Below are 26,344 nucleotides of genomic sequence, written 5' to 3'. Positions count from 1 at the left end.
AGGATTTAACCTTGGCTTTGAAGTTTTGTGGGGGGCAAAGTGAGCTATGCCTTCCACACTCTCCACGTGCTTGTCCTTCTACACTTTTCCATGGCTTAACAGACTTCCTCTAGAGGACAAACACAAGCATGTGCACATGTACACGAAAACTGATCAACACAACTCATTGCTATTCTGTGGATTTAATAGAAAACTGAGTTTTACGGAATTGCAGACGACAGGAATAGGAAAGACGCAAAACATGTAAAAGATAACACTGAAAAATCAGATGACTAAACAAAGCAGTGAATAGATTAGCAAAACATTTACAGTACATCAATATATTATTATTGATGTACTATTATTATTATTATTATTATCATTGTTAATATAAAGTTACTACCCATGATTTTGCTATGATGTTTAAAATCACCTCAAAATGCAATGTTCCAACCGAAGAAGAGCATTAGCTATAAAGATCTTAATCCCAGTTGACTCTTTCCCTTCATTTTAAATCCTGTTCAACTCGAACCCAGCATCCCTGTCATCTGTTTTGGGAGCTGCTCTTTAGTAAATATATACCATGATTCTTTTTACTGAAGCCGCTATGTTTTCACTGCGACAACAAACAAAGAGTCCCTCTGAAGTTTGTACTGCAGCTTTTCTTAGAATAGGACTGCTGGAAGAACAGTGTTGCTGTGAGCTCCTCTGCAGATTATTGCCTTGTAGACCTCCAATCCCACCATTCTTTCATCTCACTCTGTTTTCACATGAAAGCGTACCAAAATCCTGTCCCTGTTTTCTAACATAAGCTCTACTAGCACATCTCGGTATAGAGTTAAAGGTCAGAAAAAGGACAGAAGACAGGCCTTCACAGATGCCTTTTCTCCCAGAGGCTGCAAATCAAGGATTAGACAACTTCTTGTATGAGATGCAAACTGCTTTCAAAGGTTTCTATGGAGCCACTGACGCTTCCCTCAGCTCTTATCTTAACGCATGCAGAGGATCATGTGCTCCATCTGGTGGACTGGTACCATATGTGTTTTATATTTGAAGAGTTTTCTCTGCTTTTACAGGGAACCATTGGTGAGCAAGGAATAAAGGTAAGCTAATTTTATGTTGACCTTTTTAATGTTTTTAAAGTGTCATAACCGATTGGGAACAGCTTTCAAGACGTTCGAGACGCTCCCTCTTTCCTGACAGTTTTAAACAATTGAAAAAAACTTTCATCCATGCTGTTTGAAGGAAGAATTGTATCTTGAGAATAACATCCAGCCTAATGCTAGCTAAATGGCGTTGGAATCGTCGGAAAAATTGGAATTCTCACAATTAAGAACCTGTAGAAGCTAAATGTGTCCTCGGTGCAGGGGCTTTATAGATCTCTTTTAATTGGATGACTTAGACATGGGAACAAACAGGACTGATTTATCATTTAAGTTCACACTAATAAAATATGCTGAAATACCCAAACATTTAAGTTACATACCCTGGGATATGTTTCTTAATTTAAAGAACTATACAATAGATTAGTCCAATGTTCAATTTTGAACAAAAAAATCTCAGAAATAGTTGGGGTAGAAATGAATGGCAAAATCTGTGCTACATTAATTCCTCTGAGCAGGTAGATCACCAATCAAATTAGGGACGATGGGAAAGACCCATCAAGTTTCATTGACAGAGACACGCTATCCAAGGTGATCCTGTTGACATGCTCCTGTCATGTTTATTTCAGTAGTAGCTATGGCCCTGTTTTGTTTAATTCACATAGTAACCACCTGCTCTTTGTATCCACGGACAAACATGGAGACCCCTCATTTGAACTTTTAAGATTTAGGTCCCCTCCTGTCTACTTCATGTCAAGAAGGAAAACTCCCTTTTCCTCTGAGCTTGGCTCATCTTTTGATGTACCACTGGTTGAAACGTTTACTGTCTCCCTGCTTCCCTGTGCTGATGTTTCCATCCACTCTGCAGGGAGATAAAGGAAAACAAGGTTTCCCTGGAGAGAGGGGAGAGAAGGTAGAGTGACAGGCTAGCATGCAGTTGCATGTGTGGCATGTCGAGGTGAATTTATGCATGGCAGGATAACAGACAAGCACATTCAAAAGTTTAGATTTTATTGGGGAAGCTGCTGTTTGTGGTTGAGCACTAAAATCATGGCACTATATACAGTAGCAGTGGAATGGTAATAGAATGAATGTTATGCTAACTTAGTTTTGCTATGTCTGGCAAGACTGACAAACACTTGAACCTCGGATTTATTTAGTTATTGTCGGGCAATTACTTGATGCTCTTCATGTTGATAAAGTTAATGTGGCAAATTAAGAATGTACTCTGTTGACTTACAATGACCTGTGCACAAACTGTTAGTTTCCATGGTGAGGCCAAATAGCTGACCTGAGATACCTGACCGCAACATTCTGTTATTTAATTTTTTTTGTTTGTTTTACTAAAAGGAGAACCAGCTATAAGTTGATTAACCAAAGCAAAGTAACCTTTTTGAGATCTTTGCTATGGTCTGGCACCAGGCTTCATTTCATGAGCAAACCTTTTCTTGTCTCTTCATAATAATACATCAGCAGTGTCCTTCAAAATTAATTACTGTTAATTATTTACCTTTTGTCTCTAATTTCTGCACTACAGCTTTCGGCACAGTCAGCTGAGAGCTGAGGCCATTTAGGACTCCAGTTCTGCATGAGTCCTTGCTGGCCTGCATCGATTGTAGGCCTCCTTTGGCCATGGTAGCAGTGTAGTAGCTGTCAGAGCATGTGTGTTTATATCATTAAACCTCAAAAATAGACAGGTGGGGAAAAAAAGAACAACGTGAAATACTTCAAGCAAAGTGCATATCCATTGCCACCTTCTAACAACAACTATCTGGGAAGGCTCATACTGCTTAATAATAAAGACTTAATGTAACAGTGCGGTTGCCTTAGAATTGAAGGTCCATTATTCCAGGGGGAATCTGTTTAACATATAATCTTAAATACCTGGTATAATGAAACAAAATGTTCCATTTTAAGCATTTTGTAGTATACTGTACATGATGACCGACTTTGTCTGCATGGTGCTGACCACAAATGATGACTCCTGTAGAGTCAACCACTTCCGTTCGAGACCTCTCAGCGGGCAAAAGGCCAATGTCTAGCCATAGAGGAAGTAGACACAAGTACCACCGCAGGACCTTGTCCCGTCTGTCACTATGATGAAATACCATTTTGCTCTAGAATGATCCAATAATCTCTGCCTTCGAAAGCAGCTTTGAATTTAACTTTCCATGTGGGAACTGAGAGGGACAGAGAGATTGGATTTCATGACAAGGGAGAGTGTATGCCAACTGTTTCACTTTTTGCTTCTTCCTGTCTTTTTTTGTTCACAGCAAATGCTAGGCAATGAGCTGCCCAGCTGGAGGAAATATTATAAGCAGAGAGAAAGATGGCAATGAAATCATCTCTTCATCATCTTCGTTTTATTATTCTCCCCAAATATTTTGGACAGGCAGACTGGCAGTGCAAGCATGCAACAACCCATATATGTGTTAATCAGTAGACAGACAGACAGACAGACAGACAGACAGACAGACAGACAGACAGACAGACAGACAGACAGACAGACAGACAGACAGACAGACAGACAGACAGATAGTCCATTTGAGGACATACCCAAAAAGAAAGCCAATCCTTGTTAGGCTTAAATCTGATGTATTTGTGGTGGTTTCCCCACTGAGAAACAGCTACAGTATAGCTCATAAATCTTTTATATCTTAATATTTTGTTTATTGTTCTAAAATCTGAAAAAAGGTACAATTGTTCTTACACACAACACTTTGCGCCATCATACTAATCCTGTTGTTCTGCAGCCAATCAAACTATTTTACTATTTGGAGTGCACATGGAAAGTGTACTTTATGGAAATCCTGGCAGTGAATAGCTGCATGCCCTCGTGCTTCCTCTGAAATGTAGTGTGACGGGATGACTTGGCTACTGCACAAACAGAATGAAAACTAATGACCGTCCAGCATCATTGTAAGATAATTGCAGTTTGTTTTTAGTTTGCGAGTGACTGATTGGTTTGAACTTGTACTTCTCTGAATTGAAGGGCCTGTGGCTGCATGGTTTCAACAAACAGATTAGCATATTGATAAATGATGACATGTCATGCAAATAAAAAATCCATGTAGGCTTACGCTTGATGTATTTCACAGAAGCTAGTTGTTTAAATAGAAAGCAGGTGGATGAAGGACACACTTTTGAGGCAACCAAAGGCATGCTAAAAGCTAGTTGGAGCAATCATAGATCAAAAGAAGGGGTTGTTTCCTGTTTGGGGCAGTTGGTTGTTGGGGAGTGTCTGTTTGAACCTCTCCGTGCATTTGGAGCCATCAGCACCAAGGCACTCCTGAGGATAATGCTTGTAATTGAGGTCCTGCACTGCTTTTACAGTATCTGACCACAAACTTGTAACTCTTCCAGACACTCCTTCTGTATGCAGTCTCTCATATCTCCATATTACAGCTTTCCTATAGATGCAAAAAGAACTTTCAAAATCTACTGTAACTTTAAGGCTTGCCATTTTGTCTTAGTATAGTAATAGCGTTAGCACAATCACGATTAACAGCCCCTTAACTTATTGTAGTGTTCTCTGATTGTACTTCTGCAAAGATAGGGTTAGGGTACAATTTACAATTGTAAAAGAGGTGATCTTGGGTTCCCTTTTTGGTAGGTTTGGTGAAATATATGGCTCTTTCAACAATTTATATTGAAGAAATTGTATCCATGGATGCACTATTAGAACAGACTGATTTTTACAAAGGACTAGCAGAATGAGTCATTGCTTAAGCAGATTAAATGTGTACAATTGTGTGGAGAACACGTAGCCTATATTGGTCTAGTATTGGTGCATTGTGGATCTTCAAAAAAAAAGCCACCAAGCTCTTTAAGACAACATTTTCATTGGTAACTGTTATTGGTCTCTGTGTAAAACTAGCATGCTGATTCCAAAGGGATTTGAATTGTAGGAACTCCTTTAACTAGCCAGCAATGTCTTTGCTTGTGTGGTCACAGCTGTGATAGCTAATAATCTCTCAAGCTTCTACTCGTTATCCTAAACGACGTGCATCAACACAGATGAACTAATGACTCATACATGTTTCCTTTCTATTTTTAACAACCAGCTTGCGAGGGTTCATAACACTGTGGCTAGCACTTGATTGAGCAGATTTTAATTAGTATTAGTTTTAAATTTAAGAGTATATTCTTAAATTAATCATTTTTAATACCTTAGGCCCTAATCTATTGCTCCTTTTTCATACGAAGGACAGTCAGACTGAAAGATATAGTCAGTGCAATTGTTTTACATGTGTTTGTGGTAATTTTCTGGTAGCTGTTGAGTGTCTTTTCATGACTACAATGCATTCTAACTGTCACATTGTACAAAGGCTTTGGCTTAAGGGGCCTTGACCCCATTGGACCTATTGGCGTGTGCCCTGTTTGCCAAATTTAAGGAAGTAATCGTATTAACAATTACCTTATAGGTCTTTTTTTGAACATGTGTAAGAAAAAGATTATCGACTGATCTCCTTTTCTTAATTTTCTGCAATCTTTGACCTTTATGCCATTGTTGACATTATAGGGAGAACGGGGTTTCCCAGGCACTCCTGGGTTTAAGGTAAAGTCATTTCCTGAACAGTGTGTCTGGCGTTTATTACATATCCCAATAAAATCACCAGGTCATAAATGTATTTCCTCTGCTGCAAAGGGCCAGGCCGGCGTCCATGGTACTCCTGGCATCCCTGGAAAAAGGGGCTACAGGGTAGGACTGGACTGAGCATCTTAACTGAATGGTTGTGCTTCTGTCAGTCATGCGTCAATATTAACTGGCCATCTGTCAAGTCAGATATTCATCACAACTGTTATTTGTTTGTGACTTGCATATACGTTCATACATTCTCAGTGTGTTGTGTTCTATCTTTGTGATGTTGGCTGTTTTTTACTTGGTAATTGTTGGAGTGCTGTTGTCTTTATGATGGATGGTACTTCTACTATTGGCCAGTCTTAATTTCTTCTTCAGAATGGAAGAATTGTGCAAAACATTGTGTGTTGCACATTACAAACTTTGTAATACCATTTGTCATTTCTAACAACATTCTTGTATCTCTCTGAATCGAAGATGGATTGTAAGACACCATTATTACAATCACACTTTACACAATAATCCTTCTTGCTACTTGGCTTTTACCTAAACCATGTATCTCCATAGCATGAACTGCATTCCCATCGGAGTCACAGGGGATTTTGATTTTGCGAAGCTTGTTTTTAATAATAATAATCTTTATTTATATAGTACTTTTCCAAAACAGGGTTTACAAAGTGCTTTACAGGATAAAACAACAGAGACAATATCAGTAAAAGCAACACTATGCATAAAACAGTAATAAAACAAAATAATCAAACAATAAAAAAAGATGGAGTGGGAGAATAAAAAAAAGGGAATACAGGTTGGACAAGCCCATGGTTTTCAGTGTTTCAGCCGAGGTCTGAAGACTTTTAAAGATCAGTCTGTTGACAAGTTAAAAAAAAGTCAGACCAGTTCTCTCCTAATCAGAACTGATTAGGCATACAAAAAATCCCTTTACTTTCAGCAGAAGTTTACAGGGACCTTCAGGTGGTAAAATAAAGTCTGTGGGATGTTAATTTTACACTGTAGTCCCATGTTGAATCGGTAATGGTGGAAATGATAGTATCAATCAGCATTTGCTTGGATCTAATCACTTGGCCAAGATGAAGACCCGTTTATTTAGAGCAAAGTCTCGTATAAGTGAAGTCAAGGATATACTATTGATGGGAGTCAAAACTGGTCAAGGGGAAGTACAGATCATCCAGTACATGACACAGTTGATGAGAATCTCATTATGACTTAAGAACAAGAGACCCAGATAATATAATTTACATCCTTAGGAACTAACACTTTGACATTTAAATAGTAGTAAATGAACTATGGGTAATTATAATATTATTCCTATTAAAGAGTTATGACTAAAACATAACTGAATGGAAGTTAGGTAAGACAAGTTCCTAGTGGAGTATTTACAGTGGCATCATCGATCTATGTTTCAGTCAACTCCATTTGTTATTTTCTTCTCTGCTGCAAGATATAATCAGTTCAGCTAAGACTTTATCTTCTTTGAATGCAGGGTGACAAGGGAGAGCCAAGCCTTACAGCCCAGGGAATAAAAGGAGAACCAGGCTCACCAGGACTGCCAGGCCTCTTGGGACAGAAGGTAAAGGGAAATAGTTCAACTGAATTTCCCCTCGTGGGATTAATAAAGTATAACTTCTTCTTCTAGTATATCTGCATGCTAGGTAACTGCAACATGGTTATGGAGTAACTTTAACCAAAGCCAGAGTTCAAAGAAATAAATGTATGATATTTTTTTAGGGGGACAAAGGTGACCAGGGAGACAAGGTAAGAAATGCATAGCTTTAAAAAAAAAAGAACATTTTATTTTAATAAAACTTGATCATCATTATACTTACACAAGTTTAGAATGTTTTTGGGGAAATTAAACATCATACCTTCATCCACCTATAGGGGGAGGTAGGCCCTGAAGGTGTAACTGGACCAAGAGTAAGTCATAACCATAGCAAGCTCATACCAACGTGTGACTTATAGCACAAACGACCATTTTAGAAACACTTTCTTAAGGATGAAGGTTACTTATGTATTTTTTTTCTCCTTGTAGGGTCCTCCTGGCCCAACTGGGGAACCAGGGAAGGCCGAAATCCAAAACAATGAAAATGTATGTTTTGTAATGGAGTTGCATATTTGCATGTAGAAAAGCTGAATATTATAATAAATTGTAGAATTAACATTTCATATTCCTCCACAGGATATCCGAAACATACCCATGATGGTAAGTACTTTCCAGGCATAAGCCATGACATGAGCAAACCTGGTTATACTATACACTTCATTTAAATGATGTGATCCATTCTCTTCTTAGGGCCCTCCTGGATTACCAGGACCTCCTGGTATCTCTGGTGCCAAGGTAGGACCCATTTTTAAACATTTTTCATGACACTAGTCTTCAAATGTAATGCCAATTAATAAATTCAGAAAATGAATAAGTAGTTGATAGTTTAATGTGTTCATGTTATGTGTGCCCTTCAGTATAGCCACATTAAATTGACAGGAGCTATTTGAGCAAAAAAAAAAGACAGCTGGGTCCCTCCTGGTTTAGCTGGACACAGATTTTAAATTATTAATTTCTGGAATTCAGATGTATTAAGATTATTTTCTGAATGAGAAGACTAAAATGATACAGATGTTGAAACTCGGTGTGTCCTCAGGGTGAAGTTGGACTACCAGGCGCCCCAGGACTAGATGGAGAAAAGGTGACATTAAGTTATCAGTACTCTGTATTACTAAACAAGAAGTTTTAATTTTACGTGTATTCTGATAGCATTCCATTAATTGTGACGGCAAACTAGCATGTAGAGATCAGCTTTGAGATTCCCTCCACCTATTTGAGGTGACACTTACCACTTGTAATTCAGGGACCCAGGGGAAAGCCTGGAGAGCAGGGTCCCGCAGGCCCAGTTGGTCCTGAAGGTCCCAGAGGGGAGAGTGGTGTCATGGGCTTTCCTGGACCCAAGGGAGACAAAGGAGACATGGGTCAATCTGGATCACCTGTAAGTAACTGTTTCAAGTAGAAACTACACCACGTCACATCACATCAATGTCTGGGGTTTTCTGACCTAAACTAGGTTTTGTCATCTGTAATTACGCCTGTGGAAAGACCTTGGCTATTCCAGCTGCCCTCTTATTTTCTAATTAGAGACTCGCTAGATAGGAGGAGACCAAGGAATGACACTGGGTTAAACTATTAATTTCCTGTCATGTGGATCCCAACTGTGTCCCATTTTTAATGTCTATGCTATATGTAGCTTAGTGTAACTTTGGTACATACTGTACATACAGCCCTGAGTGTGTTTGTGATAGTAAGCTAAACTATTTGACACTGAATTTATTTTGTATGCTTCTTGGAAACCTTAGTAGGCGTGTTTCTTGTTGAAAGAGTATGGACAGCATTGCATCCGTGACAACTGAATCTTCATAAATCTAAGAAAATAAATATTGGGTTGTTGTAGAAAAACATATGCAAGGATTCAGTTGTGGGTAATTATGTCTAAAATGGTTGCTGTTTTTTGGGGGAGGGTTTTTAAAATTAGGAATGGGGGGAAAAGCATTTCTACATACTTGCTTGCTTGCTTGTTTAATACTTTAACTTACTGTTCTTCAATAACAGTTGGATGCTAGTTTTTCTGTTCAAGAACCAATCCCATGTGGTCTCATCATATAGCCTATATTTATTAACAATCTTAGTTGATATTTTTATTGTTTACTCAAGTGAAGCAAATGGGAGGAAAGGTTTATATTTTTAAAAGAAAACACTCCCTCTTTTTATCATTTAAAATATTACTTAAAGATAACATATGATCAAATAAATTATTTAGTAATTGTATCATTTATGACCACAGTGAATGCTGGACCAGCTGCTTTAAAGAGGAGGGGCTAAAGCCTCAATCTTAGATACTGTTGTATCTTTTTCTTTCAAATTTTGACTTAACATCCAAACCCAGCCCACCTTAAAAGTAAATCATTAAACAGGTGCATTGGGCGTGATGGGGAGATATGGGAATAGCCCTTTGAAACAGATCCGAGTATGACAAAGTAAGCATCCAACAGATTTATATGGAACACTTAATCCAATTTTAAATCCATGTGGCGCAAAAATGATGAATGCGTTTGTTTTGTATAAACTGCTTCAACAGCACTTACAGTTACTTTCCAGATTTCTCGTTGCAAAGTAAAAAATAGATAAGAGATGTAGCTCCTTGTTCTAATTGGTTTTAGGTTCACAATATTATTAACAACACTTGATTAAACAAAACTGCCAATATAATCTTTCCTTGAGTTAAATTAAGATCAGCGCATCAAATTGGAATTGGCAAACAATTTGAACTATCTGTCGTTATTGTGATGTCTATCTCCCTTCCTTGTTCTGTAGGGTTTAGATGGCCCTACTGGTGAAAAGGGGGCTAACGGGGCCCCTGGCCCTATTGGATTACCGGGTGCAATGGTACGCAATGGTGCCCCTCAGGTTGCATCTTTCTGACCTGGCAAAAGGGGGACACTGGAATGCATTTTGAATTGAAACCTGTGTGAATGTTTGTAAAAAAAAAAAAAGTGTTGTGTTGAGTTCAATTTACCTTCACTTTATACTTTTTGGATGTGGAGATTTATACTGTGAACATATGTGTTCATCTATGTCACAGGGCCCCAAAGGTTCACCTGGAGAAGGAGGAAGGTCAGAAATGGTGAGACTGAAATATTTAACCTGCATATCAGTTCAATGCACTTTTTAGTGACTTAAAGCACAACATGTTTCACAAGCAATCATTTTGAATGGAAACGTTGCCTTTTTTCTGTGTTTGTATTTAGATCTATGGTCCTCCAGGGCCTCAGGGACCTCCAGGACCAGTTGGCCCAGCAGTAAGTTATTATCCAAATGAACAACTCAAATTCAGGATGAGTTTAGACTTAAACAAACTAAATCTCACTTATAATCTTTAGTTCAGAGTGATGTTCTGTATGTATGGCAGATGTACTGTGTCATGAGAAAAACATGACCTCCTTCTGACACTGAGTTAATCAGTAAGAAGGCTATCAGTATCACATAAAAGAGCTAAGAATGTAAAGGGCTTTTAATATAGAAAATGATGTGGGGGCGCTGGTGGTGCAGTAGTTAGTGCTCATGTCCCCACCTATGGAGGCTATAGTCTTCAACGTGGGCGGCCCGGGTTCGACTCTTTCCCGCATGTCACTCCCCTCTCTCTCTCCTTGATTTCTGACTCTGTCCTCTATCAGTATCTAATAAATGCTTAAAAGGCCAAAAAGAAATTAAAAAAATAATAATAATACAAAAACTGATGCAACTTTGTTTCTAAGAATATCATTAATTGCATCCAAAGTGGCTGGCTCTGTACTTTGTAGTCACTCAGATCAAATTAAGTTTAAATGCATTGACTTGGCTGTGGTTCAATGGTCGAAAGTTTTCTTTCAAATGGAAAATTGGGATTTACTGTTTATTTCCATTTTCTGCATCCACATGTCAAATTGTCTTCAGGCAAAGAACCCCAAATGAACAATGAGTGGCATAGCCAGCAGTGTGTGAATGCCTTTGATTGGGATAAGATAATACTTTACATACAGCCCATGTCATCAGTGTGGGAAGTGGCGTGAATGGGTGAATTTGACATGTACTGTAAAAGCAACTGTAAGTGGTCCAGAAGACTGGAAAAGTCCTTTATAAGTCCAAGTCCATTTACCATTTAAATAATCTAACCATGGAAGTATATTTTTTAAACTTCCCTTTAAAATCTCCACGTCAACTACTCGTTAAGCCCCCTTAAAACCTTCTGCAGATTAAATTAATGACAAAATGGAAACTGAATTTGGTCCACTGGATTTACAACACCCAGTTTTTTCTTTCTTTGAGTATATATTGATTGCTCAAACATCTGATGTGGTCAAGCTTAGGTCATTATGATTCAACATGTAGTGTTTACTATTGTCTGCATAAAGGATATGTGGTATTCTAGTTTTTAAATAATTGTTTGACCTCATATCACATACCCCAAAACAAAAGTGTTCTCAACTCTATTTATATTTATTTGGAGGTACAAAGTAACAGTATAAAAAGCTGCTAATTAAATGGATCCCCACAAAATAAGGTTGCTCACACTTGTCACACTTGTACTTCTTGTACTTATCTCTTGATATTCTGGTTGTAATTAATGGAAGACATGTAGACTTAGCATAGATTGTGATAGTAATGTCTTACTTTTCTGATTCACCTAGGGATCCCAAGGACCTTCAGGGCCTAAGGTAAGTTATGATAGTATAAATATTATCCAAATGCTTCTGATTTTATCAAGTCCCTGATTCATTGTCCACTCATTGCCATCTTATACATAAGGATTTCAGAATGGAATTATATTCCAACATGTCTTTCAGGGAGAACCAGGCATAGGTCTCAGAGGAGAAAAAGGAGCGGCAGGCCTGAAGGGTGACAAAGGAGATAGAGGCCATCTTGGACTTCCTGTAAGTAAACACCTGACCTGAATGCTGCAATACATGGCAGCTTCAAAACATATTTTTTAGCATCATAATATGTGTTCAAAACTGATACTGCTTTAATTCTGGTTTAGAAATGTGTTACTGACTTTTGTCTTATGTCTCAGATGTTATGTCATTGTAATCCGTTTCTCAGTTTCCATCAGTGTGTAATTTTGTTGTTTGTTTGTTCACACACAATCAAAATCATGGCTCTATTCTGTATTAAGTCCTTCCAGTGTCTTTAAAACTCTATCAGAGAACCAAGCTTTGTATAATAAGGTTGACTCAAAAATCACTCAAAAGACTCAAATTTAAAGCCATCAGAATTTGCATGGTATCTTCTTTGTTAATGTCAAACTATAAATCGTATTATATCTTTGTTGTATCGTATAAAATATTTAATTAATCTATGATGTAACCACAAAGAATGAAGAATACAAGAAGGTTTGCATCATACTTTGACAGCAGAAAGCTATATCAAATTATTTTGTAGTTAATTTGCACTGCTTGTGATGGCAGGAACTATAAATTCCACTTGAAATAGACTGCCGTTTTTGGGGGCACCAACATGCGCTTAGAACATTGGAGGGGAAAAAAAACAACTGAAGGTATATTATATACTGTATTGTACGGAGGCCAATGAGGTGGCAACATTCTGCATCAGGTCAAAGATGGATGATGGCATATATTTCTGGAAAGTAGAAAACCTTGCATTGTGTCAACCTCCACCATTGCAGCTGTTTCAGTTTGAAAAGTACGGCTACATAAACATATACAGTACATGCTATAAATAATAGGTTTCAGGTTATAAATGACCATCATGGTGACAAAGACTTGATGCCACTTCTATAACCAGTAAAATAAATTACTCACAAATCACTTTCACTTACTTTAACTATCCCTCCGCCACTTCCATCACCCGTCATCATCTGAATATGATTTTTGTGTCACTTGAGTCACAGCTTCACTCACTCCCCCCACCCCCTCCACCCCTCCCCCACCTTCATCCCACCATCTCTGCTCTCTAACTATGTACAACGCTATACAGGGGGCTCATGGGTTAGACGGCAGACCAGGTCCTGTGGTGAGTGGTGCAAGTCCTGTTCCAGTCCCATCAGCCTTCTCCTCCTCTTCTTCCTCTTTCTCCTCCACCCCCCTGCTGCACTTTGCTTGATGTCTGCTATGTCTGCTCGTCTTGTCTGCTTGCCTTTCTGCTTGTCCTGTCTCTCTTTATTCTTCCTGAAGTAGCTATGTGATGACAGGACGGTTCAAGTCAGGTTTCTGAGTATGCACTGGTTTGAAGATACTACTGTATTTTCATGGCACACATGGCAAATCTGCACTGTATATATCACCATTTCAGGGTTTAAAATAAACTTTTAAAGAAGTCAGTCTGAAGTCTGAAATCCAAGCGAAGCAGCCTTTTCTTTTGCAGACAAATAAGACTTCAACTCAGAGCGATACATTGCCTGTTCGACCTGGTGAAGTTATTGTTAGCTCACTCCATACACACAGTCATGAGCATTACTGTACATGTATAGTGTTTAAATCCAAAATGTGTTAATTGTGATACAATTGAGGAAAAAAAAAACTTTAATTACCATAAAATGAGTTACCTTGTAAAAATGGCTTTGGGTAGAAAGCCCAAAAAAGTCATACTTTGAAAGTTACATTATTTGAGCCTTTTTTTAATTCATTTTTGTTTTATATACTTTATTAATCTAGTTCATACTCTGCAGCTGCCCCCACTGGAAGCACCTCCTGAGCTGGTGGGGTGTTCGGTGCCTTGCTCAAGGGCACCTCACACCTCAGCAGTGCTCGAGAAGTTGGTCTGGCACCTCTCCAGGTGCCAGACCAACTTCCATATTTTGGTCCGCATCAGGACTTGAACTGGCGACCCTCCGGTTCCCAAGTCCCTACGGACTGAGCTACTGCTACCTATTGTTATTCCTGATATCTCTTCAAATTCTCCGAACTGGAATCACGAATGTGCAATATTGCCCAGTGCTGCTTTGAAATTGTTTGTCTTATATGTGAAACAGTAGCAGTGTAAATCCTCAGTCCTCTTCCTGCTTTAACCGTTTCCTGCCTGTATCTGCGGCAGGCTGCAAAGTAGCCTTTGCTAGGAACTTTAAAAGTAGCATGCAGAGGAGCCTGTGCTGCATGTTGACATGTCATACAGTGCATTTGCACATCTGTATTCCACACAGCATAATACATACTGGATATGCCTGAGATGCAAGATCATCCTATCAAATTCTGACTGTTCATTGGACAGATATCTGAGGCTGTTGACATTTTATTCATTTTCCCTCCTTTTTAACGGTTTTGACAGTACTTCAACAAGCTTGGTGTGTGTTAAGACCCCAAAAAGCGGTCAGTGATATACAGTATAAGATGACATCTTTTCATGTCCACCAGAAAGCTTGTTGATTTGCTGATTTAAAGGTATTTGATAATGATTATTTCAGTGGTACTGTTCTCTGTATTAGTTGACAGGCTATGCTTTTTTTTTAATTTTGGAAAGGGTCTAATAGGACCAGCAGGTGTTGCAGGGCCGGCAGGACCAAAGGGAGAGAGAGTAAGTATAGTTGTGTTTGTGTTCTCAATTTTTAGACAAAAAAATTATATAGTTTTACAGAAACATTTAAAGAATATAACACCTATGTATTGTTTTATTTCAACAGGGTGAAAAGGGAGACGCAGGAATACCAGGACCAATTGGGCCTCAAGGCATCCCAGTAAGTCTTTAATTACAATTTAAATATTCATTACATCAGGTAGCATCTGTTACTTTATTAAAGCCTGTATAATGACAGACTAAAGAGAACTTCTTATATATCCTTAGTTAAGGATTAAGGTTGGCCAGTTCAGCGTCATTGAATTGACTTATGTGTTCAGTTATTAAGAAGATTTCCAAGAAAACCCTCTGTCAGGTTCACTAAGTTGTTCTTAAATAGCTGCAGCTGTGTTCTTATCTCCTTGTGTTCGTAAATGTGTTCACTTATGCATGTTGTTCCCAGTTAGCATAGGCAATCATTCTCTAATGCCCATAAAAGGGCATGTGTGCAGGGCCATGCATGCAGATACAGAAACACTCTTCTAATGAAGCGCTGAATATGGCATCAGTGGAGCAACGGAATGCTAATGGTGAAAAAAACTTCATGAGTTGTTGTGTGGAGGTACTACTGCAGGAATTCAGCAGCAAACATGCTGTTTTATTCAGGAGTGCAAGAAGTGGTTAGACAGAAACACAAAAAAGACACGTGGAATGCAATAAACTCAATTAATATTTGTTAATTAAAGAAACCATTTGTGAATCCCAGAATCTTCTTGCTTGGCTCACTAGTAGGATTGAAGAACACATTTGTTCTCACAAACTGTTGGTGAAAGAGGACCAAGGTTTTTTAAAATGCACTTAAGCTTGTCTTCATGGGACAAAGGTGCGGCATCTAATAATGGCAATTATTTCTTTTGCAGGGTTTAGTAGGACCACAAGGATTCAAAGGGAATCGGGTAAGAAATTACATGTTTTTGCAAGTTTTAAAAATGCAGAACGAAGGACTAGGATCTGTAATCACACATGGATAAGGTCACTTCATTAGTCTTCTTCATGCATAATCACTCTACTTGAAAGACTCCCTCAAGGAGAACATGAGACATTAAGAGCTGAATATCAGTAGATCAGCCGTTATCTTTAATATCAGACTTGGAAGAAGACCAGATAAGTTGTATAGTTTGCTTTGATTACTTTTTAATAGTTCATCATTTTCAGTATGATGTCTCGTGCTTTATAAGGCAAATGTATTTCTTTTTCAGCATTTTGATTAGAACAGCTAGAGTTTATAAATTCATGTCAAATAAACTTTAAATGCAAGAGAAAAATGTAAAGTTAAAGAAGTTACGTTTAGTTTAAGAGAAGATTTATTGTCATTTATTGTTTGTCAAAACAGACATTAATATTTCATGAAATGTATATCAACAGCAAATTCACAGAACATTGCATTCACATTTTATCTGCTTACTGATATTTACAGCCTATAAATATCCTGTTTGGGCTTGCTGTCTGTGCTATAATTGCTCTACTTCACACATAGGCCATCTTCCTCTGATGTCCTGCTTCGGTTGGAAAGCTCAAAGTATCTGATAAATAATTATAATTTGACTTGATCTCGATTGATCTGCAACTAAAGAGACACTGGAGAGCAATTCACATAGATATACAATATGGCAATATTTTAAGCTAAACATACTTTAACGGTCACAAAAATCTTGACCATGTTTCTATTCATTATTACTGACATTATTACGTGTCCCTAATAATGGCTACAAACCCCCCAATTATAAGAAAACTCCATCCTCTCTGTCTTTTGCTTGCCCCACTTTTCATTTAAGGTTTGCTGAAATGGCTTGTTTGTAGATTTTACCTTTGTTTTATCACAATGGGAAGTAACCCCTCCCCCAGTTGGGTGGCACTCCCACAGCTACGTGTTTGGTTTGCCCTCTGAATCTGACTTCTCAACTCTAAACAATAAGGCATGGGGCAAGAAAGTCCAAGCCACATCCCCTTCCAGAGGGGTGTGGTCAAACACAATCCATTTGCATTTAAAGTGATAGTCACAGAAACAGCCTGTTCTGAATAGGTCTGAAATAGGGGGGTCTATAGGCATGCTAAAATATTGGACCAGAGTGGATTTTTTAAGCCAGAAACTTCAAGACATGATTTGGGAAACTCTGAGACGTATTTAAAATTGTTGAAAAGGCGATTAATATGTGACCATTTAAAAGTTTTAGTTTATGACAGACGGCAGCTACTGTAACATGAGCAGTCAGCCACTTCAACATTAGTTATAAAAAAAAGTTTTTGAGTTTTGCAACACAATAGGTAAGGTATTTCTAGCTTAAGCAATGGTCACTATTTACTTCTTAAAGGCAACAGCTAAAATGTTACAAATGTTGCCCTCCAGATGTTTAAGATCAAAAATAATTTCCTGTAATCGTTTATGAAGAAATGGTCACTTGAAAATGAAAGGTGAGTTCCCCTAATTACATTAGTACAGTAATGTAATATAAAATCAGATTTGAGCTACCAACCTGTGGCATAATGTAAGAGAAACATGGATGCTGTGTGAATATTGTAAAAAGCATTTCCTACTGTAAAGCAAAAGTATGGGCTTGTGTTCACTGGAAGGCATTGATTAAATCACTGCAGTACCTGCCCAGCACCAAGCAGACCCACACAGTTAGTAACTTTCTAGAGAAAATAATAAAGAAATTAGCTCCTAATTAGCCAGATACTTTTTCAAATTCTGACTCCTTGCTCTGTAGAATATATCTATGCATCTTCTTATCGATGACAGAAATAAAAAAAAGCATATTTCTACTATCTTGAACATTTATTAGTAGGCCTTAATATCAAAACAGCTCTACAAAATGTTTTTCACTATTTAAGATTAAAGTGTACCAGAGTATCTGTTTGAAATGTACAAATACCCTTCCTCTAAGAGAATGTTTCCCTCCCATTAACATGTGCCTCTTTTAATATTTCCATTCCCATCTTTTAAGTCTTCCCATTTCATAAGCTCTCTCAGCACTTTCAACTGATTTCCAGTCAAAAGAAGCTATTTTAAAATGAATATCTCCAGGATGTTAAACAGAATCCTCTGCTAAGCCAGTCTGAATGTGGCTCGTCAGTCGAAGGTGCTGAAGACAAAGCTATGGGATAGTGTTGGTGTTTTTTTACTCTTTGTCCTTTGTTCCTTTGTTTCCGCAGGTCTTCCTATCCCCTTTTACCTCCCTCCACCTTGCTCTGTGGCCTGTGGCTCTTTTTATTGCCGGGGTTGCCCTCTCTCCCTCTCACAAACTTTGGCCTCCTGCTCCTCCTCCTCCTCCTGCATTCTAATGTAGCCCTTGGTTAATCTTCCTCCTCTTACACCTCCTTTCTAATTCACCTTATTCACCTTCTACTACTTTAATATTTAACAGAACCTTTTCCTTGCTAGCCTTTAAGCTCTCCCTCCAATTACTGACCCCTTATGCATACCTTACTTTTCAAGCGGTGCGCACCCATCCCTGTCAAAATGTACTTTTAGATTTTGGTCATTACTATGAAGATGTTTTTATTTGATCTCACAAAATGTCAGGGCTGGACATTCAACATGTAAGCAGTGCCTTTACAAAATGTGCTGACGATTCATTTGTTGGGTCCTTTCTCCTTTGTATGATCTGCAAGCTAAAATAGCCAATGTGCAGCGGGTGACAGTTACACCAGTGACACAACAATACATCTAATATTTAGCAAGTTGGCGTGAAGAAACATTTCATGGCTATAAAAGTAACTGCATTAGCCTATGCCTTGCCTAAATTTGCCTCTGTTTTCAGTATCACTCACAGAAGGGCTCTGAGTGTGTGCCAAATTCAGTAAATCCTTTTAGACAGAAGACATAATAAAAATAATGAAAATGTGATTATAGTTTAGCAAGTGATGCTTGGGCAGTAATAGAAGAGCACTGCAGAAAGGCAAGCAGCATGCTATTGTTCCTATTATAATGTATTCAAAATATGTGTTATAAATATCGCTTGTAGAATCTTTTGGGGGGTTCTGTTATTGTGATAATGCTATGATCATGATTTATCATGATCTGCAACATCTAGGAAATGTTGTTGGGTTTTTTTTGCCAAGTGCTCCTACTTTTATGGTGGTGCACTGATATAGTATTGTACTTATTAAACATGATAGTACTCATGGTAGACTTTTAAAGGCAAAATAGGTTGATGCTACAGTAGATATTGTCAACACCTGCATTTATTACGTTAGCACCGCCAGTTTTTACCATAGACTGTATAAAAGAAATGGATGAATCCACTGGTTTCAAAGTAAAGCCAATGTAGTGGCGCCTATAACCTGCATTATTCCTCGTGGCCTGCAGAGGATAATCTACTTTTGGCAAAGATAATTTAATATATATCAGATGGCAAAATGAACCCACATATAACTGCATATGTCAACCACAAAAACATTTATATGAGTATTCTTTAGTATTCTGTTTTACAGCATCAGCTTCACTTTGGGACCATGGTCTAAATTAAGGTTTTCTTTATCTTGGAAATACATGTGTAAGAACATTTAAACAAAATAATCATCACTTACATTTTACTCCCACACACCATTTATGTTGGGATGGACATTGATAATATACATCCAATGGTGGACCCAGGCTTGCGCAGACCTCCACTTCTTCTTTGCTGCTGTTTAACTGACATTGGGTGACATTGGGTTTATACCAATTTGCTCTGTCGTAGTTCCCTTGACTGGGCAAGGTAACATCTTATGTTTGCGGTTCCAAACCAATTCGCACAATCTTTCATCAAAAGGTTCCAATATTTTCCGAAGTCTTCTTCTTCGTTGTGTTTAGTTGGTTCAACATAGACCAGGGGTGTCAAACTCCAGTCCTGGAGGGCTGGCTTCCTCAGACTCTTAGATGTCTCCCTGCTCCCTGAGTCTTTTTCAATTACTTGTAATGTGACCATTCAGCATCATTTGACATAACCATTTCTGCTGATCAAATCTGTGTAAGTTAAAGTTGCCCATTTAGGTCAAGAGTTCTTTGGTCTAGGTTAGGAAACGTTATCCTCTTGGTAACAGGAACTTTGGGAAGAAATAGGAAACAGTTATTGTCTAGGAAAAGGATTCCAACCAACATTAACCATCATTCTGTACAGAAATATTACTGTATATATTTCTGTTTACATCTTTAGTCCGATAACGGTCCAGTTATACGTACCTCCACTCGTCTTTGATATATTTAACTTTGCAATTTACTTTTTGTATTTCAATTTTGCATCTTTACTTTTTATCAACGCTTTATTTTCTGTGATTTTAATATAGCTGCACTGTTGTTCATTTACTGCTCTGTGTGCCTTTGAATTGCCTCCAAGGGACAAATAAAGTCTTTTGAATAGAATTAAATTGAATTAACTCAAGTAAAACATAAAAACATTAAGTTCCTCCCCTGTCAAAATCATCATAGATCATAGATCTTCCTATTAGGCAAGGCAAGGCAAGTCTATTTGTATAGCACATTTCAACAACAAGGCAATTCAAAGTGCTTTACACAAGACATCAAAAGCATCATGACAGAGGAAAGAAAAGATCCATACACAAAAAATAATAACAATAATAAAAAGTTAAAAATCACTGACATTATTAAAACTTAAAAGTTGTTGAAGTAAAAATAATCCAAATAAAATTAATTTAAGGAAGAATATAAAAAGGATTTAAAAGTTACAGTGCAGAGTAAAAGATTAAAACCTTTATTAAAATATTTTAGTTAAAGGCAGCAGTAAACAGGTGAGTCTTTAACCTTGATTTAAAAGAGCTGAGAGATTCAGCTTTCTGGGAGTTTGTTCCAGATATAAGGAGCATAGAAGCTGAAGGTTGTTTCTGAGTGGTCATCAGCAGATCACTCAAGTATTTTGGCCCTGAACCATTGAGCGCTTTATAAACCATCAGCAGGAATTTAAAATGTATCCTCTGACAGACTGGCAGCCAGTGTAAGGACCTCAGAACTGGACTGATGTGATCCATTTTCTTAGGATTCAAATATGTTCAGATATGTTCTTCCACAATGCCCAGTGGGACTTCTCTTTGTAATTATGGGCAAAGTATAATGGCAATGGGTTTAAAATGATCCAACACCCAATATGCGCACTCGCTTTAATCTCTCCTCCCTAACCCCCTCTACTTACTTTCCTTTTTCACTAGATTTACAAATTTACAAAATGATTTGTCTTTAAAAAAAAAAGCAAAAGGCTAAACAAACACATTAGCAGGCCTGTGTAAAAACATTCTTATTCTGTCTTAACTACATTTATGTCAATCTCACTTTTGAAATCTACAACAAACAAAGATTTGCTTTATGTCTGGCTTAATTAGGAGGACTAAAGTTTGTCTTTTTTAATACGCTGTTGTTTGCAGGGAGAGAGGGGCAAGAAAGGAAACAGGGGGGCCAAAGGGGATAAGGGAGACCAAGGAGCACCTGGATTAGATGCCCCCTGTCCGTTGGTATGTCAGTAGTACAATGTGTAACCAAGAGGCACAAGGAAGGAGCACTATCGAAGAATACTACAACATGTATTATATCGTTGCCAGCTTCCTTTTGCCTCTGGTAATAAGTGGCTCTAATCAACCTCAGGAAGGGTTTGGTCCAAGTGTCACAGCAGCCTGAGGGATTATGTGTAATTCTGTCGAATGGACAATATGCCAAACGGTATCCATTAAATCATCCCATGCCTGTAAAGGTAATGTCCTAGCTTTCAGTTGAAAACAGGTTGAAAATGGCTTGGACTACTGACCAACTCTGCCTGAGGAAACTTTTTTTTTCAGGAGTCAGGCTGACAGGATCCAGGCACCAACTGCTGAAGAGTTTTGAAATAAACCAAAGTATTTTTTTGTCGATCATTCACCTCCTGAACATTTTTTGCAAAACACTTTATAGGGACAGATTTCAGACATCTATAATTCTGTGCAGGACAAATATTTTTAATATACAAGCTCAACACTTTTAATAGTGTCCTCTTTCAGATTTCAAGATGTTCTTAAACCAGATAGGTAAAGGCCTTGTGTATCTGCCTTCTCTAGCTTATCTCTGCACCAATGGCTCTTGACGCAAAGGATCAATTCCCAGACCTTGCCTCTTGCTCAGGATTGGATAATTGGCCCAAGCCTGATCCTGAGAATACTTTCTGATCCAGACACGTGGAGTGGCAGAACTCCAAATTGAAACCCCTATCCCATAGAGATCCAACCTCCACTCTGCTCTCAAAGAAACAATTTCCTTTCTTCAACCAGAACCTATTTGTTCCTCAAAAACTCAACACAGCGAGCCTAGTTCCTGTCAGCCCCAGGTTACCTGCATGTGTAGGAAACCTGCATCCAGTTGCGCAGTGGACAGAGATGGAGATCCTCCTGCTGTGGAGAAGCGGAGGACAAGTGCGGCGTGGCTACGCACACTGAAAAACTGGTTTTGAAATGGTTGATTTCACAAACAGGGTTTCCGAGGCTTTAAAGGGGAGAAAGGTGAACCAGGCTTGCCAGGCCTGGATGGGCTGGATGCCCCTTGCCCTGTGGTATGGTGCTCTTTCTTTCCCTTCATTTTCCCAGCATGCCTCGAACTATTTTTAAACAAAACCCAGATTCTGGGCAACCTAAGAACATTAACAAAAACATGCATGTTTGCATGGAAGGTTAAATCTAATAACAAATCTGTTGGCTCAGCTATTAATATGTTACTTTTTCCTATTGACTACCCTTACAAGTAACATGAACAAGACTTTTATTTTGAAAAGTAATCTCTGTTTAACTTTGGAATCTTTGTATTCCACTAATACTTTGCTAGTTTTGCATGCACATCTTTAATTCAGACATCACCAGTTATATAAAATAAATAATGTTCATTTTTTATGTCACAAAGAATGCTAGAGCCTGTCTTAATTGGCCATTGTTTGCTAAACTATGTCTTGCATGGAGCACCATCTTATTCTTTAATTTACATCTTTAAGGCATCAGAATACCACATGGGGTGAAAGGCAATTGAGTTGCTTTTATTCAGCCAAAGCAAGACCTGGTTAAGGCATGGAACGTATCATTGAAGCACGATTCATTTTTATATCCAATACTTCACATGGTTTCTGCTTTTGTTTCCACTGTCTTCTGTCTGCTCTGACTGTGGGTTCAAGGTATTGAATATAGACACTTGTCAGAATTTGACACTTCATACAATATCCAAATACTGTTATTTTTCACTGCTGTGAATTGTTATTGAAAGCAAATGTGTCATTGCATCCCAAAAAGGACAACTAGAAGCAACTTAATTCTTTTTTCGTAATTTCCTAAACAGGAGTCTCAATCTGTTTTTTGTCCAACATTCTGCACATTAAGTCCTGAGGGACTCATGCAGTCTGGCTTTTAGCTGGTTAGATTTAGCATTGGAGCATACTATACCTTACCAACGACATCATGCTTCATAGATATGTTTTATTAACTTTGATGAAGGTGATTGATAAAGTATCAGTTTTTTTTAAATTGATTGATTTCATCTTTCCTGCTAATGCTATATATTTGAATCTTAGCACATCGATATGCCTGCAAATTACTTGAAAACTTGGGAATAAATCTTGTTTTGAAATATGTTGTGGACTGAGGTTAGCAATAGCTAACATCCATTGGTTTATTTTTCTTCCAACAGTCTGCCTTTTCGAGAAACGACAAAAACTTCAGTGATATCTACCTCTGAGTCACAAAGCAGTTTGTGTTTGGTCATTGAGCACTTTTGATTTACTTCTAAATAAAACATAGTGCCTCAATGTTAACAAATGTGTGCATAAAAGGACTGCTTATCTTTGTAGGGAAGCTATCTGTATTTTTTGTTGCTAATGAGTAGCAGAGTTATAGGGAATCAACTGGTTCTGGAAGTGAATTTAACTACTGCAGAAGTTTCCTTGAAAATATTTTATGCACTTGTACAAAAGTGTGTGGCCCTTTTCTGGATAATTCAATAATCTTGCTTTAGTCTCTTCAATTTCTTATGCAAATGGCAATCAACCCAGTACTCATGGTTGTTACAATGGGGAAGAGGTCAGTCATTAGCTTCATTATAGTTGAAGAAAATGTAGAACTCTTGTCATTTCAATAGATTACCAAAGACGAGGACTGATTCATGTGCTGGTTTTGACACTCAGAATTGTCAGTCTTATCAATAAGCAGGGTGTGTTACATGTTCTAAATTGTGGCAACAAAACTTAAGGTAAATGTATTTTTTCACAACTTCAATTTCTTTATATGTAAACTAGAAAAAAAAAAGAGATGTGATGAAACGTTGACATTTTCCATCAGACTGTGTGGTGCACATAAGTAGACTCATTGCTGTTTCAATGCAGTCTTACTCACCCAGCATGCATATGCAGAATCAGGATCTTCAACTTCTGATTGGTGGAATAGTTTTCTCTACCTATTGTAATATCTCTTAACTTTTATATTGACGAAGCTGACCGACCTGTTGCACTGTTGTCGCAATTATGTTTTCAGTAAGGTTACTTTTCTTCCATTAATTATGCGAATCGCAAACAATTCATTGAATAAAATTCAGTATTGAAAAAAAAGAAGTATGTTTTGATTGCAATGTGTGTATAGAATTGGAGCCAGACTTTTACTTCCACAAATCAGAATGGCCGAACTTTTACAATGATACTTGATACTAGTCTAGATAATCTATTTGCCAAATATAAAATGTCTTTGTTAATTGCTTTGTACTGTATACTTTCTTGTTGCACACTGGTATGATACATTTTTGTACCATCTCAACATTCAGCATTTCTCATTAAGTGTCTTGTTCTACTTTATCCAGGGAGACGACGGCTTACCTGTACCAGGATGTTGGAATAAAGTAAGTCGGAGGGTTTGACACTGTTGTTTGGGTTCCTATCACTGTTACCAACTTACATACTGAATGCTAACTTAACCATGATTTTGGTTTGATCTAACATTTAATATGTTGCTTTCTCCTTGCAGTGACGATAACTTTGGAATGGCTTGTGTGATTGTACATAGGATATTTATTTTTTTACTTTACTTGTTATATGTGGAAAAATAAAATTAAAAACTCTAAAAAAAAAAGGCAAAATATTTGTACAGATTGTTTATTTTAATACATATGATAGTGTTTATGTATTGGATTGTTATATCTATGCATTGTTTTCATATGACAGATAAGTAAAAGTTATAATGTGGCTACATATGCATGATATTTGTGCATAATGTGAACTGGATGATGCTTATTAACTTATTGTATTATGTTATTGTGTTCTCTTGTGATAGACCATGCTGCACTGAGTTGTGGGGCTGGAAAGATGATGTTAACATTTGAGGTGTCTTAGTTGAACTCATCTCTTAGGGATACAGTGTTGAAGATAAACATTGGCAAGCACTGCAATACAAGCTAAAACTATTAGAGTAAACATTTCTATTTTTGAGGCCATGTGGTCATATAATACTGACAAACAGTTATCCTTAAAGATCATATTAATGGCTGAGCAGAGTATGAGATTTTTATGAGAGTTTCATATCGAACTTAATCCGTATTAATTTTCTTTGGGAAAAAAAATACCCAAAATGCTAGGGAAATCAGATTAAGATACGCTTTGCAATGATCAGAAGATGCTTATCTTTCTTTTATCTAATGTGTTGTGCTGCTTAAACTAATTGAATTAGGGTTGATTTGAATGGCTTGTGCATTCAAGTTTTAGGTCTCTTTCATTTTCATGAAGAATCAATTTTTCCTGACAACCCAACACTTGTCCTTGAGGAGGGCGTCAGCCAAGATCTCTTAATCATTTGAAGCTTTTGAATTTTAAGTAAGACTAAGCCTGAAAACCAAATGTTTAGTTGTACGGCAGGAAAGCAACAGCACTATGTTTTAGCTTCTTGTATGTTGTAGCTTCTGGTTTCAGGTCATTGTAAATAGTGTTGCCACATTTTACTGACAGCTACTTATTGCTTAACGGCTGTCAGGTTCTGTGTATTAACTGTAGTGTGTAAGAGGGTGTTTGTCTGTCCTCTATTCTGTGGCACAGTATACTGCCCATGTTGTTGTATGGAAATATTGCTGCTCCCCTTTAAGGCATGCTGCTGCAATCGTCACATTATCTCATCCATTTATGAAGACAAATGTTACCTGTTTGGAGAGTTTAGACCTTTTTATAATCAAAAATTATAGAACATTTTATTCAAAAGCATTTTTCTATGGAGCTCATTAAGCTAACCTCATTAACTCTACTGAGTGCCTCAGTGTTGAAGAAATGGACCGACTGGTTTGAGTGGAGCTTGGTCCATTATCTGCTGCTGCTCTTTGACTAAGCTTTGTTTGTGTTATGCTCTGCCTGGGTTTGATGTTGCCATGAGAGATTGTTGGTGGATTCATTCCAGAAATAAAATATCCTTTGTGTCCTTTTACTGCACAGTACCTCACATTAACTCATGCCATAGACACTAGCAAGCCTTCATTTTGCTGTCATACTGATCCTAAATACTTATGTACAGATTTGTTTTGAAATGTTCTAATTGTTGATTGTGTTCAAAGTGACAATCATGATTAAATAAACATCTCTGACTATATTGGTTTTATTCTTACTACAA

General features: G+C 37.7%; 1 protein-coding gene across 12 annotated transcripts in view; it reads left to right on the top strand.

Moving 5' to 3' along the window:
• The window catches only part of col13a1 (collagen, type XIII, alpha 1), a 54,547-nt gene that overhangs the window by 23,189 nt on the left and 5,014 nt on the right, over positions 1-26,344 (top strand). For 5 of the 12 annotated variants that reach the window (XM_079362996.1, XM_079363002.1, XM_079363001.1 and 2 more), the window contains 23 exons: positions 1,056-1,082; positions 1,951-1,995; positions 5,605-5,640; positions 5,731-5,784; positions 7,166-7,252; positions 7,411-7,437; positions 7,564-7,599; positions 7,715-7,771; positions 7,862-7,885; positions 7,976-8,020; positions 8,322-8,366; positions 8,529-8,663; positions 10,043-10,114; positions 10,311-10,352; positions 10,477-10,527; positions 11,896-11,922; positions 12,052-12,138; positions 13,202-13,237; positions 14,681-14,734; positions 14,841-14,894; positions 15,634-15,669; positions 21,131-21,217; positions 24,558-24,596. In XM_079362996.1, the coding sequence (XP_079219122.1) occupies positions 1,056-1,082; positions 1,951-1,995; positions 5,605-5,640; positions 5,731-5,784; positions 7,166-7,252; positions 7,411-7,437; positions 7,564-7,599; positions 7,715-7,771; positions 7,862-7,885; positions 7,976-8,020; positions 8,322-8,366; positions 8,529-8,663; positions 10,043-10,114; positions 10,311-10,352; positions 10,477-10,527; positions 11,896-11,922; positions 12,052-12,138; positions 13,202-13,237; positions 14,681-14,734; positions 14,841-14,894; positions 15,634-15,669; positions 21,131-21,217; positions 24,558-24,596 (1,203 nt within the window). Of the gene's footprint in view, positions 1-1,055; positions 1,083-1,950; positions 1,996-5,604; positions 5,641-5,730; positions 5,785-7,165; positions 7,253-7,410; positions 7,438-7,563; positions 7,600-7,714; positions 7,772-7,861; positions 7,886-7,975; positions 8,021-8,321; positions 8,367-8,528; positions 8,664-10,042; positions 10,115-10,310; positions 10,353-10,476; positions 10,528-11,895; positions 11,923-12,051; positions 12,139-13,201; positions 13,238-14,680; positions 14,735-14,840; positions 14,895-15,633; positions 15,670-21,130; positions 21,218-22,203; positions 22,282-24,557; positions 24,597-24,721; positions 26,324-26,344 lie in introns of those variants that run through there. The other 7 variants (XM_079363004.1, XM_079363000.1, XM_079362998.1 and 4 more) reach the window with 7 other exon arrangements.

This window comes from Symphodus melops, assembly GCF_947650265.1.
Source record: "Symphodus melops genome assembly, chromosome: 15".
Taxonomy (NCBI): Eukaryota; Metazoa; Chordata; class Actinopteri; order Labriformes; family Labridae; genus Symphodus; species Symphodus melops.
Note: the sequence above shows the minus strand (reverse complement) of the source record. Positions and strands in the feature narration are given on the sequence as shown.